At 41.1% G+C, this 14177-nt stretch overlaps 1 protein-coding gene and 1 pseudogene across 7 annotated transcripts in view; one reads left to right on the top strand and one right to left on the bottom strand.

Annotated features, from left to right (window-relative positions):
- Positions 1-14177, top strand: part of C14H11orf49 (chromosome 14 C11orf49 homolog) — a 245848-nt gene that overhangs the window by 113380 nt on the left and 118291 nt on the right. For 6 of the 7 annotated variants that reach the window (XM_025356818.1, XM_025356819.1, XM_025356815.1 and 3 more), the window contains exon 3: positions 11887-12017. The exons of the other annotated variant lie outside the window; for it this stretch is intronic. In XM_025356818.1, coding sequence (XP_025212603.1) covers positions 11887-12017 — 131 coding nt within the window. The remainder of the gene's footprint in view (positions 1-11886; positions 12018-14177) is intronic. 7 annotated transcript variants of the gene reach the window in all.
- LOC112607222 lies at positions 1998-10720 on the bottom strand (annotated as a pseudogene).

Below are 14177 nucleotides of genomic sequence, written 5' to 3'. Positions count from 1 at the left end.
GCCGAGACGGGCGGATCACGAGGTCAGGAGATCGAGACCATCCTGGCTAACACGGTGAAACCCCGTTTCTACTAAAAAATACAAAAAACTAGCCAGGTGAGGTGGCGGGCACCTGTAGTCCCAGCTACTCGGGAGGCTGAGGCAGGAGAATGGCATAAACCCGGGAGGTGGAGCTTGCAGTGAGCTGAGATCCGGCCATTGCACTCCAGCCTGGGCGACAGAGCGAGACTCTGTCTCAAAAAAAAAAAAAAAAAAGAAAAGAAAAGAAAAGAAAAAGGACATTTCAGATATGGAAAGGGGAGATGATAGAATGTAACCTGTAGTGTTGAACTGGAATTGAATCAGTGTGAGCTCATAGATTTTGTTTTGTTTTGTTTGAGACGGAGTCTCTCTGTCGCCCAGGCTGGAGTGCAGTGGCACAACTTTGGCTCATTGCAACCTCTGCCTCCCAAGTTCAATCGATTCTCCTCCCTCAGCCTCCCGAGTAGCTGGGATTACAGGCAAGTGCCACCACGCTCGGCTAATTTTTGTATTTTTAGTAGAGGAGGAGTTTTGCCATGTTGGCCAGGCTGGTCTCAAACTCCTGACCTCAGGCGATCCTCCCACCTCGGCCTCTCAAAGTGCTGGGATTACAGGCGTGAGCCACTGCACCTAGCCTATTCTTTACTAAAAACAACTGGGCTTCTTGGATAAATGGCTGGCTCCAGGGTGAGGTAGGGAAAGAACAAGATGATACTGGAACATCTTATTCTATCAAAAAGGAAGGAAGTGATCAGATAATTATGTAGATGTGTCAAAAGAATGTAGAAGTCAGCTTGAAGGGCTTCCATGGCCAAATATGGGATCATATGAGCATAAAAATATATAATGATAGTAAAGGAATATAACCTATTGAACAAAGTAAGAATCCATGAGTCCACAATGATATAAATAAATAAGAAGGGAAAGCTTTTTCTTATTGTAGAAGATCAACTTAAAAACATAGATGAAATGACATAGTTGGAAAAAGACTCACCATTTGGCAAAACCTTCATATTCATTATTGGTTCTGGCAACAATTATTAATAGATACTAAAATTTGTGAATGAAAGTTTGCAGAGTAACTATGTATTTCCACAGACTCAAAATATCTTCCCACGGGATACTTATCCATTATAAAGGCTAACTTTATAGTGGCAAAACCTGGCAGATGCTGCTCTAACCAAAGAATCAAAGTTAACATCCCCAGTAATTAGACTAATCAGCAAGTGCCCCCAGACGTGATGCACTGAGAAGAACTCAGCGTCACCTTTGTGATGATCCTGCCAAAGGGGTATAACCTGAATTGAATTATGAGGGGACATCAGACAAATCCAAATGGAAGTACATTCTATAAAGTAACCTGTACAACAGGTTTTCAAATAACTATTTCATTTAACATCATTTTCATTGTAACTGTTTTTTCTGGTTTAAGATCATTTTATTGAAGAGCAAGAGGCAGGGAGAGATGGCAGGGAGGGCAACTAGAGCACTTCTACCCCCACCAGGAGAATAGACTCCCTCCCTGCTTCCTCTTGTGCTGGACCCCTATTGACTTCCGTAGGGATGGCACCATGTTTGCGAGGCTGAAAAAGAGACACGGAGCCAGCAAATGAAACATAAGGTTTATTGAGGGGATTTACATACAGGGCAGTCCAGGGGCAGCATGATGAACAGGAGAACTGCTACCACTTATAAAAAAGCATGCAGTTTATACAGCATTTTCACTTAGCCCCCGCCCCCACCCTGGCAGTCTCCACCTAGCAACCTTCATCCAACCCAAAACAAAGGGCCTTTAACCCCTGTATGGCCCGTGATCCATGGGATGGATCAGATGGTTCAGATGTTCCTCATAGATAAATAATGAATCTCTGGGTTGGCCATTCCCAAATTCCTTCACTCAGAACTCTGAACACACATTCATCTTAGACCACAGGGTCATTCTCAGGAAATGCTTCAATTATTTCTGACAGGTGCATCTACCATACACCTGCTCCCCAAGTGTCTCCCCTTGTACTATGGCGGAGGTGGTGGGGAGGGATTTGTGTAACCTCTGCCCTGGAGGGTGGGGAAGGTAAAGGTTGAGTGTAAAATGGCAGCAGCTGGGGCTGGCAGTGGTGCTGCTGGGTGCTGCAGGGCTTGTAGGGTTCTGTGAAGAGGGCTGAGAAGGTGTTGACTTTGTCTGCCCCCTGCACCTCATGGGGAGATAGTGGCAGTTTCACAGTGCAAAAGTCTTCATAAGGGTCCCCCATCTGGTTCAGATACTTGGCCTGAATCTTGTGTCAGGCCTCACATATCTTTCAGGATTTTCAGGTTGGGGAAGAGAAGCTGGGTGATGATGATGTTGTATGTGTCAATCTTGTACTTGGCCAGCTCCTGGATCAGTCACTCTGTCTCATACAGGGATAGAACTCGGATATATTTGCAGATGATACAGGTAGTCTGCTCAGGGCCCTTGAACTGTTTGCTGACAAAGTAGATGATGAGCAGTGTCTGCTTCAGCATGGAAGACAGCAGGTCTATGTTCGTGTCCCCCACACCTAGCATGTTGCACGTTTGTAAGATGAATGGGCTGATCTGGTTCTTGATCTGCTGAGTGTCATGTCAACCACTACCACTGAGAAGTTCATACCCTTCACCAGCCTCATGACCTCAGCATAGCTCATGGCCTCATTGATGCCGGGGAAGGCACTCATGGCTTCCTGCATTAACTTCTTGCTCATGCTCAGCATGTTGTCCTCCTCAAAGAACTCACTAGGCAGCTACGCAGCACCCTGGCTGGCGTCAATCTCCATAGTGAAGAGGTTGTCAGAGCCTTTGACCTTGGTAGGCGCCGTTGAGAACTTCTGGTCAAAACCATCTGAGATGTTGTGGACTAGGTCTGTGGAGATGATCAGAATACTCTCATGCCCTTTTGATAGGTGGATGGCCAGGCTGCAACTGCAAGTGGGCTTTCACATGCCACCTTTGCACCAGCAAGGATCCACTTAACTTAAGGCTGCACTTCTCGATGATGTTGCTAAACCTAGGCTCCAGTGGCTCTTGGAGGCTGACTTTGGGAGACTGAGGTGGAAGGATCACTTGAAGCCAGGAGTTCGAGATCAGCCTGGGCAACAAAGCGAGACCCTATCTCTAAAAAAAAAAAAAATTTTTTTTTAATCAGCCAGGCATGATTGTGTGCGCTTGTAGTCCCAGCTACTCAGGAGGCTGAGGTGGGAGGATCGCTTGAGCTCAGGAGTTCAAGGCTACAGTAAGCCGTGATTGTATCCCTGCATTCTAGCCTGGGCAACAGAGCAAGTCCCTGTCTAAAAAAAAAGAAAGAAAGAAAGAGAGAAAGAGAGGGAGGGAGGGAGGGAGGGAGGAAGGAAGGAAAGAAGGAAGGAAGGAAGGGAGGAGATTTCCTTAGTTTTAGGAAATATTTTTAGGAAATCCTTATTTCCTAATTTTTATTTATCTTGCTCAGCACTTTAAACTGACTTCTGTTTTTTGTTTGTTTGTTTGTTTTGTTTTTGTTGTTGTTTTTAGGAAATACTGTAGGAGTAAATGAGTGTCATGTCTATGACTTACTCACAAATAGTTCCAAAAAATGATAATATGTATATACATATGTACTTATATGTCTGTGTGTGTGTATGTGAGAGAGAGAGAGAGCAAGAGAGAGAGAAAAAAGAGAGTGAGTGAGAGAAAATGTAGCAAAATATTCACATTTGAGTAATCTAGGTAAAGGATATTCAGGAATTCTTTGTGCTATTATAGCTTTTTGGTAAATTTGAAATTATAATATGTCAAAATTTTTAAAAATTAAAATCTTCAAGGAAGAACTCCAACAACTTAAGAATAAAAAAAATTGCTCAATGAAATTTGAATACTCGTTTTGGCAAAATCTGTTTATGGCAGACATATGGTGTACTTCTGTATGGCCTTTAAGATATTTTTAGGAACTTTTTTGTTTTACTTTAGAGGAAAGATTAATGTCTATTAAAGAACTTTGTAGTTTAGTCAAATACAATGAAAAATTAGTACAAATATGCATTTTTAAGCTTGGTGGGTCAAATGTTTGTTTTGAATTTCTGGTCATGATGGCTTGCAGTGTTCATGACTTGGGCCTCTTATTCATTCTACACACATGGTAATGATACGTAAAATTTTCTAAGAAGAGAAGTTTAAGGACGTAGCCATGCATAAAATTAATATAAGTTCATCTTATTAGAAACTCAATAAAACCACAATGCAGTAAGTGGGACTACAAAAAAGTTAAGTTTAGCCAGGCATGGTTGTGTGCACCTGTAGTCCCAGCTACTCAGGAAGCTGAGATGAGAGGATCACTTGAACCCGGGAGTTCAAGCTTCCAGTGAGCTATGGTCGCGCCACGGCACTCCAGCCTGGGCAACAAAGTGAGATCCTGTCTCAAAAAATATATATGTGGGCTGATCATTTTCCCAAACTGACAAAAAACAGAAGTCAGTTTAAAGTACTGAGCAAAATAAATAAAAATAAACCTACATGGTAGATACGTTGTAGAATCTGCATTAAAGATAAAGAAAATTGTTTATATGAATGCTAAGAATGATTCACTCCAAAGGAATGGCAGGAGTTTGACAGCAGTCTGCTTGATATCAGTGATAGGTGCGAGGTGACAACGGGGTGGTATCTTTAAAGTGCTGAGAGAAGATAGGTAATAACCAGAATTCTCCACCGAATAAAATAAAGATATTTTCACTCACAGGCTTTTGCTGAAAGAACTACAGGTTTATGTCTATTAATAAATTCACAATTCAAAAAAAGCTTTGAAAACCTGAATTTGTCCTTTGGTAAATTTTCAGCAAACTCATTTGGGGGGTAAACTTGACCTGAACTAGTTTACGGGCTAAGTTTGGTCTTTGTTTATCCCATTTAGTGTGAATACTTATATGTTTCACTGTGAAGACTTTAATATGTTTGAATCCATGGGGTGCTATCCCAACCCTGCTGGAGGTGTTATATCACATCTGGTTTGTGCAATGTATTACCTTTATAAAATCTCAAAGTTTGTCAATTCCAAACCAGAAAGGTGCCAGGATTTCAGTAAGTGATTATGGATCTTATTAGAGGATGTACTTTAGCAAGAAAATGATTGAACCAAGAGTGAAAGAGCAGAATGTGGGAAATAGTAGTGAGTGTGAAAATTGATTTCATAAATGTAGGTAGACTTAATTCATTATTGATTTTTTTTAAGTAGTAATTTTTTTCTTTTTTTTTTCTTTTTCTTTTTTTTCTTTTTGAGATGGAGGCTCACTAATGCCCAGGCTGGAGTGCAGTGGTGCAATCTCGGCTCACTGCAACCTCTGCCCCCCGGGTTCAAGCGATTCTCCTGCCTCAGCCTCCCGAGTAGCTGGGATTACAGGCATCTGCCACCACACCTGGGTAATTTTTGTATTTTTAGTAGAGACGGGGTTTTACCGTGTTGGCCAGGCTGGTCTTGAACTCCTGACTTCGTGATCCACCCACCGCGGCCTCCCAAAGTGCTGGGATTATAAGCATGAGCCACCACTCCCGGCCTAAAATAGTAATTTTTACATTTAAAGAGGTATATTGTCCTCTAGGTATGGGGGTGAATTTTTTTAAAAAAGGAAAAAAAAGGAAAAGGTAGATATCAAAAGAAATAAAAGACATCCAAATTGGAAAGTAAAAGGTAAAGTATATTCACAGGTTACATGATCCTATGCATAAAAAGCATCCCAAAGAATCCACCAAAAAAAAGAAAAAAGAAACTTCTAGAGCTTATAAATGAATTCAGCAAAGTTTCAGGAGACAAGAGTAACACATAAAAACCAGTTGTTTCTGTATATCATCAATGAACAATCTAAAAAGGAAATTAAGAAAAGCAATTGTGTTTAAAAGAGCATCCAAAAGGTTTAGTCTATTAGGAATAAGTCTAACAGAGGAGGTGAAAGACTTGCACACTGAAAACTATAAAACATTGCTGAATGAAATTAAAGAAGAGCTAAATAAATGGAAAGACACCCTGAGTGCATGGATAGGATGATGTAACACTGTTAACATGTCAGTACTACCCAAAGCAATCTGCTGATTCAACACAGTTTCTTTTCTTTTCTTTTTTATTTTATTTATTTATTTTTTGAGACAGAGTCTCAGTCTGTCACCCAGGCTGGAGTGCAGTGGCATGATCTCGGGTCACTGCAACCTCCACCTCCGAGGTTCAAATGATTCTCCTGCTCAGAATCCTGAGTAGCTGGGATTATAGGCATCCACTACCACACCCAGCTAAGTTTTGTATTTTTAGTAGAGATGGGGTTTCGTCATGTTGGTCAGGCTGGTTGATTGAACTCTCCCTTCCTTCCTTCCTTCCTTCCTTCCTTCCTTCCTTCCTTCCTTCCTTCCTTCCTTCCTTCCTTCTTTTCTGATGGAGTCTCACTCTGTCTACCAGGCTGGAGTGCAGTGGCGCAGTCTGAGCTCACTATAACCTCTACCTCCCAGGTTCAAGCAGTTCTCCTGCCTCAGCCTCCAGAGTAGCTGGGATTACAGGTGCCCGCCACCACACCTGGCTAGTTTTTTTGTATTCTTAGTAGAGACAGTTTCACCATGTTGGCCAGGCTGGTCTTAAACTCCTGACCTCAGGTGATTTGCCCTCCTCGACCTCCCAAAGTGCTAGGATTACAGACGTGAGCCACTGTGCCTAGCGATTCAACACAGTTTCTATCAAATTTCCAAATAGGCTTTTTCACTGACAGAAAAAGCTAATCCTCAAAATCATATGGAATCACCAGGACAATCTTGAGAAAAGAATATAAAATTGGAAAACTCAAACTTCCCAACTATAAAACTAGCTGTGAAGCCACAGTAATTCAAGTATTATGACACTGGTATAAGGACAAACATATAGACCACTGTGATAGATTAGGGAGCCCAGAAATAACTCTTTACATATATGCTTATTTGATTTCCTGCAAAGGTGCAATTCAATAGGGAAAGGACAGTCTTTTCAATAAATGGTGCTGGGAAAACTGGATATCCACATGTGAAAGAATGAAATTGGACTATAAAACTCTTAGAAGAAAACAGGGGAAACTTTTCATGACATTAAATTTAGCAATTATTTCACGGATATAACACCAAAAACATAAGGAACAAAAAATATAAATGAATTGGACTTCATCAAAATTAAGAACTTTTGTGCATCAAAGGATACTATCATGAAAGTGAAAGGACAACCTACACAATAGAAGAAAATATTTGCACATCACATCTCCAAGAAGGAATTAATATCCAGAATATGTAAAGAACTCCTGCAACTCAACAACAAAACAAAAAACCCAATTTAAAAATGGGCAAAGGACTTGAATAGATATTTCTCCAAAGAAGATACCCAAATGGCCAACACATGAAAAGATGCTCAACATCATTAGTCAATGGTGAAATGCAAATCACAACAACAATAAGATGCCACTTCACACCCTCTAGGTTGGCTATTTTTTAAAAAGGAAAATAGTATGTGTTGGTGAAGATGTGGACAAATTGGAACCCTTGTGCATTGCTAGTGAGAATGTAAAATAGTTCAGCTGCTCTGGAAAACAGTTCAGTTGTTTCTCAAAAGGTTAAACCTGTAACTACCATATAATCCAGCAATTGCACTTGTAGGTATAGATCTAAAAGATTTAAAGAAGGGACTGAAACAGATACTTGTATACAAATCATAGCAGCATTGTTCACAATAGCCAAAAGGTGGAAGTAACGCAAGGGTCCATCAACAGATGAATGGATAAACAATATATGGTATATACATACAATGGAATACTATTCTGCTTTAAAAAAAAGATAAATTTATGGCCCTGCAGTGGCTCACACCTGTAATCCCAACACTTTGGGAAGCTATGGTGGAAGGATCATTTGAGGCCAGGAGTTCAAGGCTCGCGACCAGCCTGGGCAACATAGGGAGACCCTGTCTCTATTATTTTAAAAATATGAAGGAAGGCAAGAAATAAATTTTGATACATGCTACATCTACAGCCCTTGAAAACATTATTCTTAGTGAAATAGGCCAGAATGACAGATATTATATGATTCCACTTATATGAGGTACTTAGAATAGACAAATATATAGAGATAGAAAGTAGAATAGAGGTTATCAGGGTCTGGGGGGTGGGCAGAAGGGGGTGGTGTTGTTTAATTGATACAGAGTTTTTATCGGGGATGATGAGAAAGTTTTGGGTATTGATATTGTTCATGGTTGCACAGCATTGTGAATATATTTAATGATGCTGAATTGTACACTTGCAAATGGTTAAATGATAAATATTATGTATAGTTTACCACATTAAAAAAGTTTTCCAATTTAAAAAGAGATTCTAGTCACATTCTAAAAAATAATATCAGAAGATATTAATAATCAGAAGATATATAAATAATATCAGAAGATGAGAAGACTGCACATAAGTTATAGAAAGTGTGCTTTGGGCTTTGTCTTGTTTTGTTTTTATTTTTATTTTGTTTATTTATTTTGAGACAGGGTCTTGCTCTGTCACCCAAGCTGGAGTGCAGTGGTGCGATCACAGCTCACTGCAGCCTTGACCTCCTAGGCTCCAGCAGTCCTCCCACCTCAGCCTCCCAAGTAGCTGGGACCACAGGCATGTGCCACCATGCCCAGCTAATTTTTGTATTGTTTTGTAGAATCAGGGTTTCACTATGTTGTTCAGGCTGTTCTCAAACTGCTGAGCTCAACCAGTCCACCCACCTCAGCCTTCCAGAGTGCTGGGATTATAGGCATGAGCCACCATTCCTGGCCCCTTGTCTTGTTTTGGAAAGTTATAAAGATAATGAGTATTTTCAGACATTTTCAAAAATGTGTAGATAGGCCAGACGCGGTGGCTCATGCCAGTAATCCCAACACTTTGGGAGGCTGAGACGGGTGGATTACTTGAACTCAGGAGTTTGAGACCAGTCAGGGCAACATGGTGAGACACCATCTCTACTAAAAATCCAAAAAAATATCTAAGCGTGATGATGCATGCCTTTGGTCCCAGCTAATCGGAGGCTGAGGTGGGAGGATTGATGCTTGAGCCTGGAGGGCAGAGGTTGCAGTGAGCCAAGATGGGGCCACTGCACTCCAGACTGGGTGACAGTGCGAGACAATGTCTGGGGAAAAAACAATGTAGATAAATATTATGTTAATTTTTTAAGATGGGGTCTCACCATATTGCCCAGGCTGGACTCAAACTGCTGGGCTAAAGTGATCCTCCATCTTCAGCCTCTGAGTAGAACTACAGGCATGTAACGCCATGCCTGGCTGATTACATTAAATTTTAATACTGAAAGATTATAGATTTTGTCTATAGCTTCCAAACTAATAGGGAGGATAGAAAAGAATTAAAACAAAACAAAACTTTACTAACACAATAGAAGGTAGGAAAAGAGGGTGGGGAAAGGCAAAGAAGAATGGATAATGGGAAAGACAAAATAAGATATCAGGTCAGAAATTAATCAGATACACTAAAAAGCTACTCTTTAACATATAGTGACTGTAAGGTTGGGTAGAGAAGCAAAATCTAGCCACATGCTATTTACAAGAGATATACCCAAACAAAATGACCTAGAAGGGTTATTAAAGGCACAGAAACAGATATACCAGGAAAATACCGATTAAATAAAGCTGGTATTGCAATATTATAATAAAAATATCAGACCCAAAGCCTGGAATTTAGAAAAATTAATAAGATATAGACTTTCAATATTTCCTGTGTGGCTAGCTTCAAAGATACATTCTACCTGGCATCACTTACCTGTCTTTCTTATCTTTCTAAATCAATTTCCACAAATATTTATGAGTAATTATGAGTTAGGTAATATAGTAGAGACAAAGATGAGTACAATCTGTGCTTACTTCATAGAACTGACAGTCTAATAGGGGAAAGTCCAGTAACTTTAAAACAAAGTAGCAAATTGTGAGCACTGTTAGAGAATTTTAAGCGAGATACAATGGAAATTGGGCATGGGAGATAAAATCAGGAAAAGACTTTACACAAAATTTGGCATTTGAGATAGTCTTTAAAAGCTATAACAAAGCTACAATTTCATTAGACCATGACCTAGACATCAACTTTTCTCTCTTAGAATATGAAGCACGCTTTGGGACTACTTTGCTGGATAGCTTCATGAATTTAGGCTACAGTATTATCATTTCAGACTTCATTTGCTGGAAATGTAGCCTACTGCATTTACCTATAACAGCTCATTTCCTGTATTTTTTATTTTCCTTTGCTTAAGACAATAGCACTGCATGGTTAGGTTAATACTTTCGTTGCTTTTGAAAGCCCCTCTACTAACCTAATCTTTTGCCAGATGATGTCCTCATACTTCCTCAGGGTGTCTTAGAAGTAGATTTCTATGCTAGCTGTCCATTAAAGAAGAAGAGTATATAGTTTGCTTTTTCATAAAGTGCTGTTACTATTAACAGGAAGGAACTAACTTTATCCTAAATGAAAACATACTCTATATTAAAGACAAGTTAGACTCCCATGAAGTTGGTCTGAGAGAAGGGAAACGGAATAGATGGCTCCTGAAATTTTTTCTTGTTCCATTCAGAGTCAGATTTTTTCCCCTGCTTTATATGGTCAACAAATGAAAATTGGCATTTGGAATTACCACTGTTCCCCCCATTGCTTGCCATCTTCAAATTTAATGTCTGCTTCTCCACAAAGATTAACATGTTTTCCGCTCATGATTTACTTGTCAGAGAATTTAGAAGTTTTCTGGAACCTGAAGTTTGCTCTGGTAGGGATGATTACTGGATAATTGCCTATTCTTCGGTGGAATTTCCATTTTTAGATTACACCAGACTCTACAGCCTTTATTTCTTTGGCAGGAAAACCCAAAGTCAATGGAGTATATTTTTTTCCCTTCCCTGGCCCAGCTTAAACAATGACTCACTTGGGCCCTGGGGCTTTGCTTCATACTCTCATTTAGGGGCCACTTTATACCCTTGTTTCTATTTTCCTTTCTTGTTCTGTTTGGACCCTTTATATCCTTTGGCACATGGGATTTGTCTCTGGGGTTATTGTCAGAGAGATATATAAAACCACCCCAAACTGGAACAGACACTCCAGTTATGTCCCCATAAGCCATGTTATCCTTATGGCAGCTGGTATAGGCCAGGGAGAGTACAGAAAGAATATCTTTTTTTTTTTTTTTTTTTTTGAGAATGAGTCTCACTCTATTGACCAGACTGGAGTGCAGTGGCATGATCTCAGCTCACTGCAACCTCCACCTCCCAGGTTCAAGTGATTCTCCTGCCTCAGCCTCCCGAGTAGCTGGAATGACAGGCGCACACCACCATGCCCGGCTAATTTTTGTATTTTTAGTAGAGACAGGGTTTCACCCTGTTGGCCAGGCTGGTCTCCAACTCCTGACCTCAAGTAATCCACCCACCTTGGCCTCCCAAAGTGCTGGGATTACAGGCATGAGCCACTGCGCCCAGCCCAGAAAGAATATCTTTAAGGAAACCTAATTCCAAATGGAGTGGAGGGAAAAGTATTCTCCAAAAAGGAAAATATGAGTGCCAGTGTCATCCAGTTAGAGACTAAAAGGCTTTCCTCCATATGCGATGCTCTAATGACTGATTTAGATGTCCTCTGTGTGTACCTGTGGAAGGTGGGAAGCACTCAGAGGAAATGGCCTCCAAGAGTTTTCGGAGAGATATGGTTATATGAAGAGACTTCCCCATAGAAGGGCTAGGTCTAACCTAGACTTCAGAGTTTTGTTGGGGAGAAAAATTCCCTCTTTTTGGCAGTGGTTCTCTCTGGTCTCAATTTTTCATTCTGATTCCAGCCTTCTGGATTCCATCTAACAATGATTTCTTGATTTTTCTCTTTGCAGTTTTAACAGCGTATGCCAGGGAACACACATTCTCTTTCGAGAATTCAGCTTCGTCCAAGCCACCCCCCACAATAGGGTATCATTTTTACGAGCCTTCTGGAGATGCTTCCGAACTGTGGGCAAAAATGGCGGTAAGTCTTCCCGAATCCTTCCTTCCTTCCTTCCTTCCCTCCTACCTTCCTTCCCTCTCTCTCTTTTTCTTTCTCTCTCTTTCTTTCTTTCTTTCTTTCTTTCTTTCTTTCTTTCTTTTTCTTCCTTTCTTCCTTTCTTCCTTTCTCTTTCTTTCTTTCTTTCTTTCTTTCTTTCTTTCTTTCTTTCTTTCTTTCTTTCTCTCTCTCTTTCAAACTTTTTCTTTTGTTCCTATAAATATTGTTTGAATGCATGCTATTCAAGGTATTTAGAATACCTCACTTTTGAGGAGTTGTCTGGTTTATGTCAAAGATATTACTATTACCACTGCCATCACTAATGATACCTATTAAGAGCCAAGTGTAGCTCTTTACGTGTAGTAACTCGTTTATCTTTACAAGGGCTCTCTGTGGTAGATACTATAATCCCCATTTTGTAACTAACGAAACTGAGGATCAGAGAGGTTAAGTAACTTGGCAAGGTTACATAGTAAATTCTGGACCCAGATTTACACCCAGGCAGTCTGACTCCACAGCCCTTGCTCCTGGCAGATATTAAAATGCCATGCAGTAAATACAAGGAATAATGTGAATACAAAGAAAGAAACTCCTGAATGGGGGTGGGATGGGGATACTGTTGTTAGAGGAGGGAGAGAAAAGTGGAGCAGAGAAGGTCCTCCTTAGAACTGGCTGTTTGATCTAAGCTGGGAAGGAAGAGTAGGAATCATTCACATGAATAAAGGAGAGAAGGGCATCCTAGGTAGAACATATGCTGAAGCACAAAAGAACCTGGAATACTTACGTAACAGGTCAGAATGTCTAGGGTCTGTGTGAAGTTTGTGAAGGAGGTTAGGGGAGATGAGACTGTGAAGGAATAACGGAGCTGCTGAAAGATCATTTTTTAGCCATATAAAAGAAATTGGGCCAGGCACAGTGGCTCAGCCTATAATCCCAGCACTTTTGGATGCCAAGGCAGGTGGATCACTTGAGGTCAGGAGTTTGAAACCAACATGGTGAAACCCCGTCTTTACTAAAAATACAAAAATTAGCCAGGTGTGGTGGCACACTCCTATAATCTCAGCTATTCAGAAGGCTGAGAAACAAAAATCGTTTGAACCCTGGGGGACAGAGGTTGCTGTGAGCCAAGATTGTGCTACTGCAATCCAGCCTGGGCGACAGAGCATGACTCTGCCTCAGAAAAAAAAAAAAAAAAAAAAGAAAAGAAAAGAAAAGAAATTGGGGCTGGATGTGGTGGCTCACACCTGTAATCCCAGCATTTTGGGAGACCAAGGTAGGAGGATCACTTGAGCCCAGAAGTTTGAGACCAACCTGGGCAACATACTGAGACTTTGTCTCTACAAAAAAATAAACAAAATTAGCCAGGTGTGGTGGCACATACCTGTAGTCACAGTTACTTGGGAGGCTGAGGTAGGAGGATCACTTGAGCCGGGGGAGGTTGAGGCTACAGTGAGCCATGATTATGCCACTGACTCTAGCCCAGGTGACAGAGCGAGATCCTGCCTCAAAACAAACAAACAAACAAAAAAGTTAAATTTTATTCTCTGGGTGTTATTTGAAGGCTTTTTTTGGTTTTGCTTTTTTTTTTTTAAGTCCCTGTTACAACCAGGTGCGGTGGCTCACGCCTCTAATCCCATCTCTTTGGGAGGCCATGGTGGGCGGATCACAAGGTCAGGAAATCGAGACCATCCTGGCTAACACGGTGAAACCCCATCTCTACTAAAAAATACAAAAAAATTAGCCGGGTGTGGTGGCAGGTGCCTGTAGTCCCAGCTACCCAGGAGGCTGCGGCAGGAGAATGGCGTGAACCCAGGAGGTGGAGCTTGCAGTGAGCCGAGATCACGCTACTACACTCCAGCCTGGGCGACAGAGCAAGACTCTGTCTCAAAAAAAAAAAAAGACCCCGTTGCCCAGGCTAGAGAGCAGTGGCTTGATCATAGTTCACTATAACCTTGAGCTTCCATGCTCAGGTGATCTTCCTTACTCAGCCTCCTAGCTAGCTAGGACTACAGGTCCATGCCCACCGTACCTAGCTAATTTAAAATGTTTTTGTAGAGACAGGGTTTTGCTATGTTGCCCAGGCTGGTCTCAAACTCCTGAACTCAAGGCCTCAGCCTCCCAAAGCACTGGGTTTAAAGACGTGAG

The sequence above is a fragment of the Theropithecus gelada genome, chromosome 14, assembly GCF_003255815.1.
Source record: "Theropithecus gelada isolate Dixy chromosome 14, Tgel_1.0, whole genome shotgun sequence".
Lineage (NCBI taxonomy): Eukaryota > Metazoa > Chordata > Mammalia > Primates > Cercopithecidae > Theropithecus > Theropithecus gelada.
This window is presented reverse-complemented; position numbering and strand designations above follow the sequence as displayed.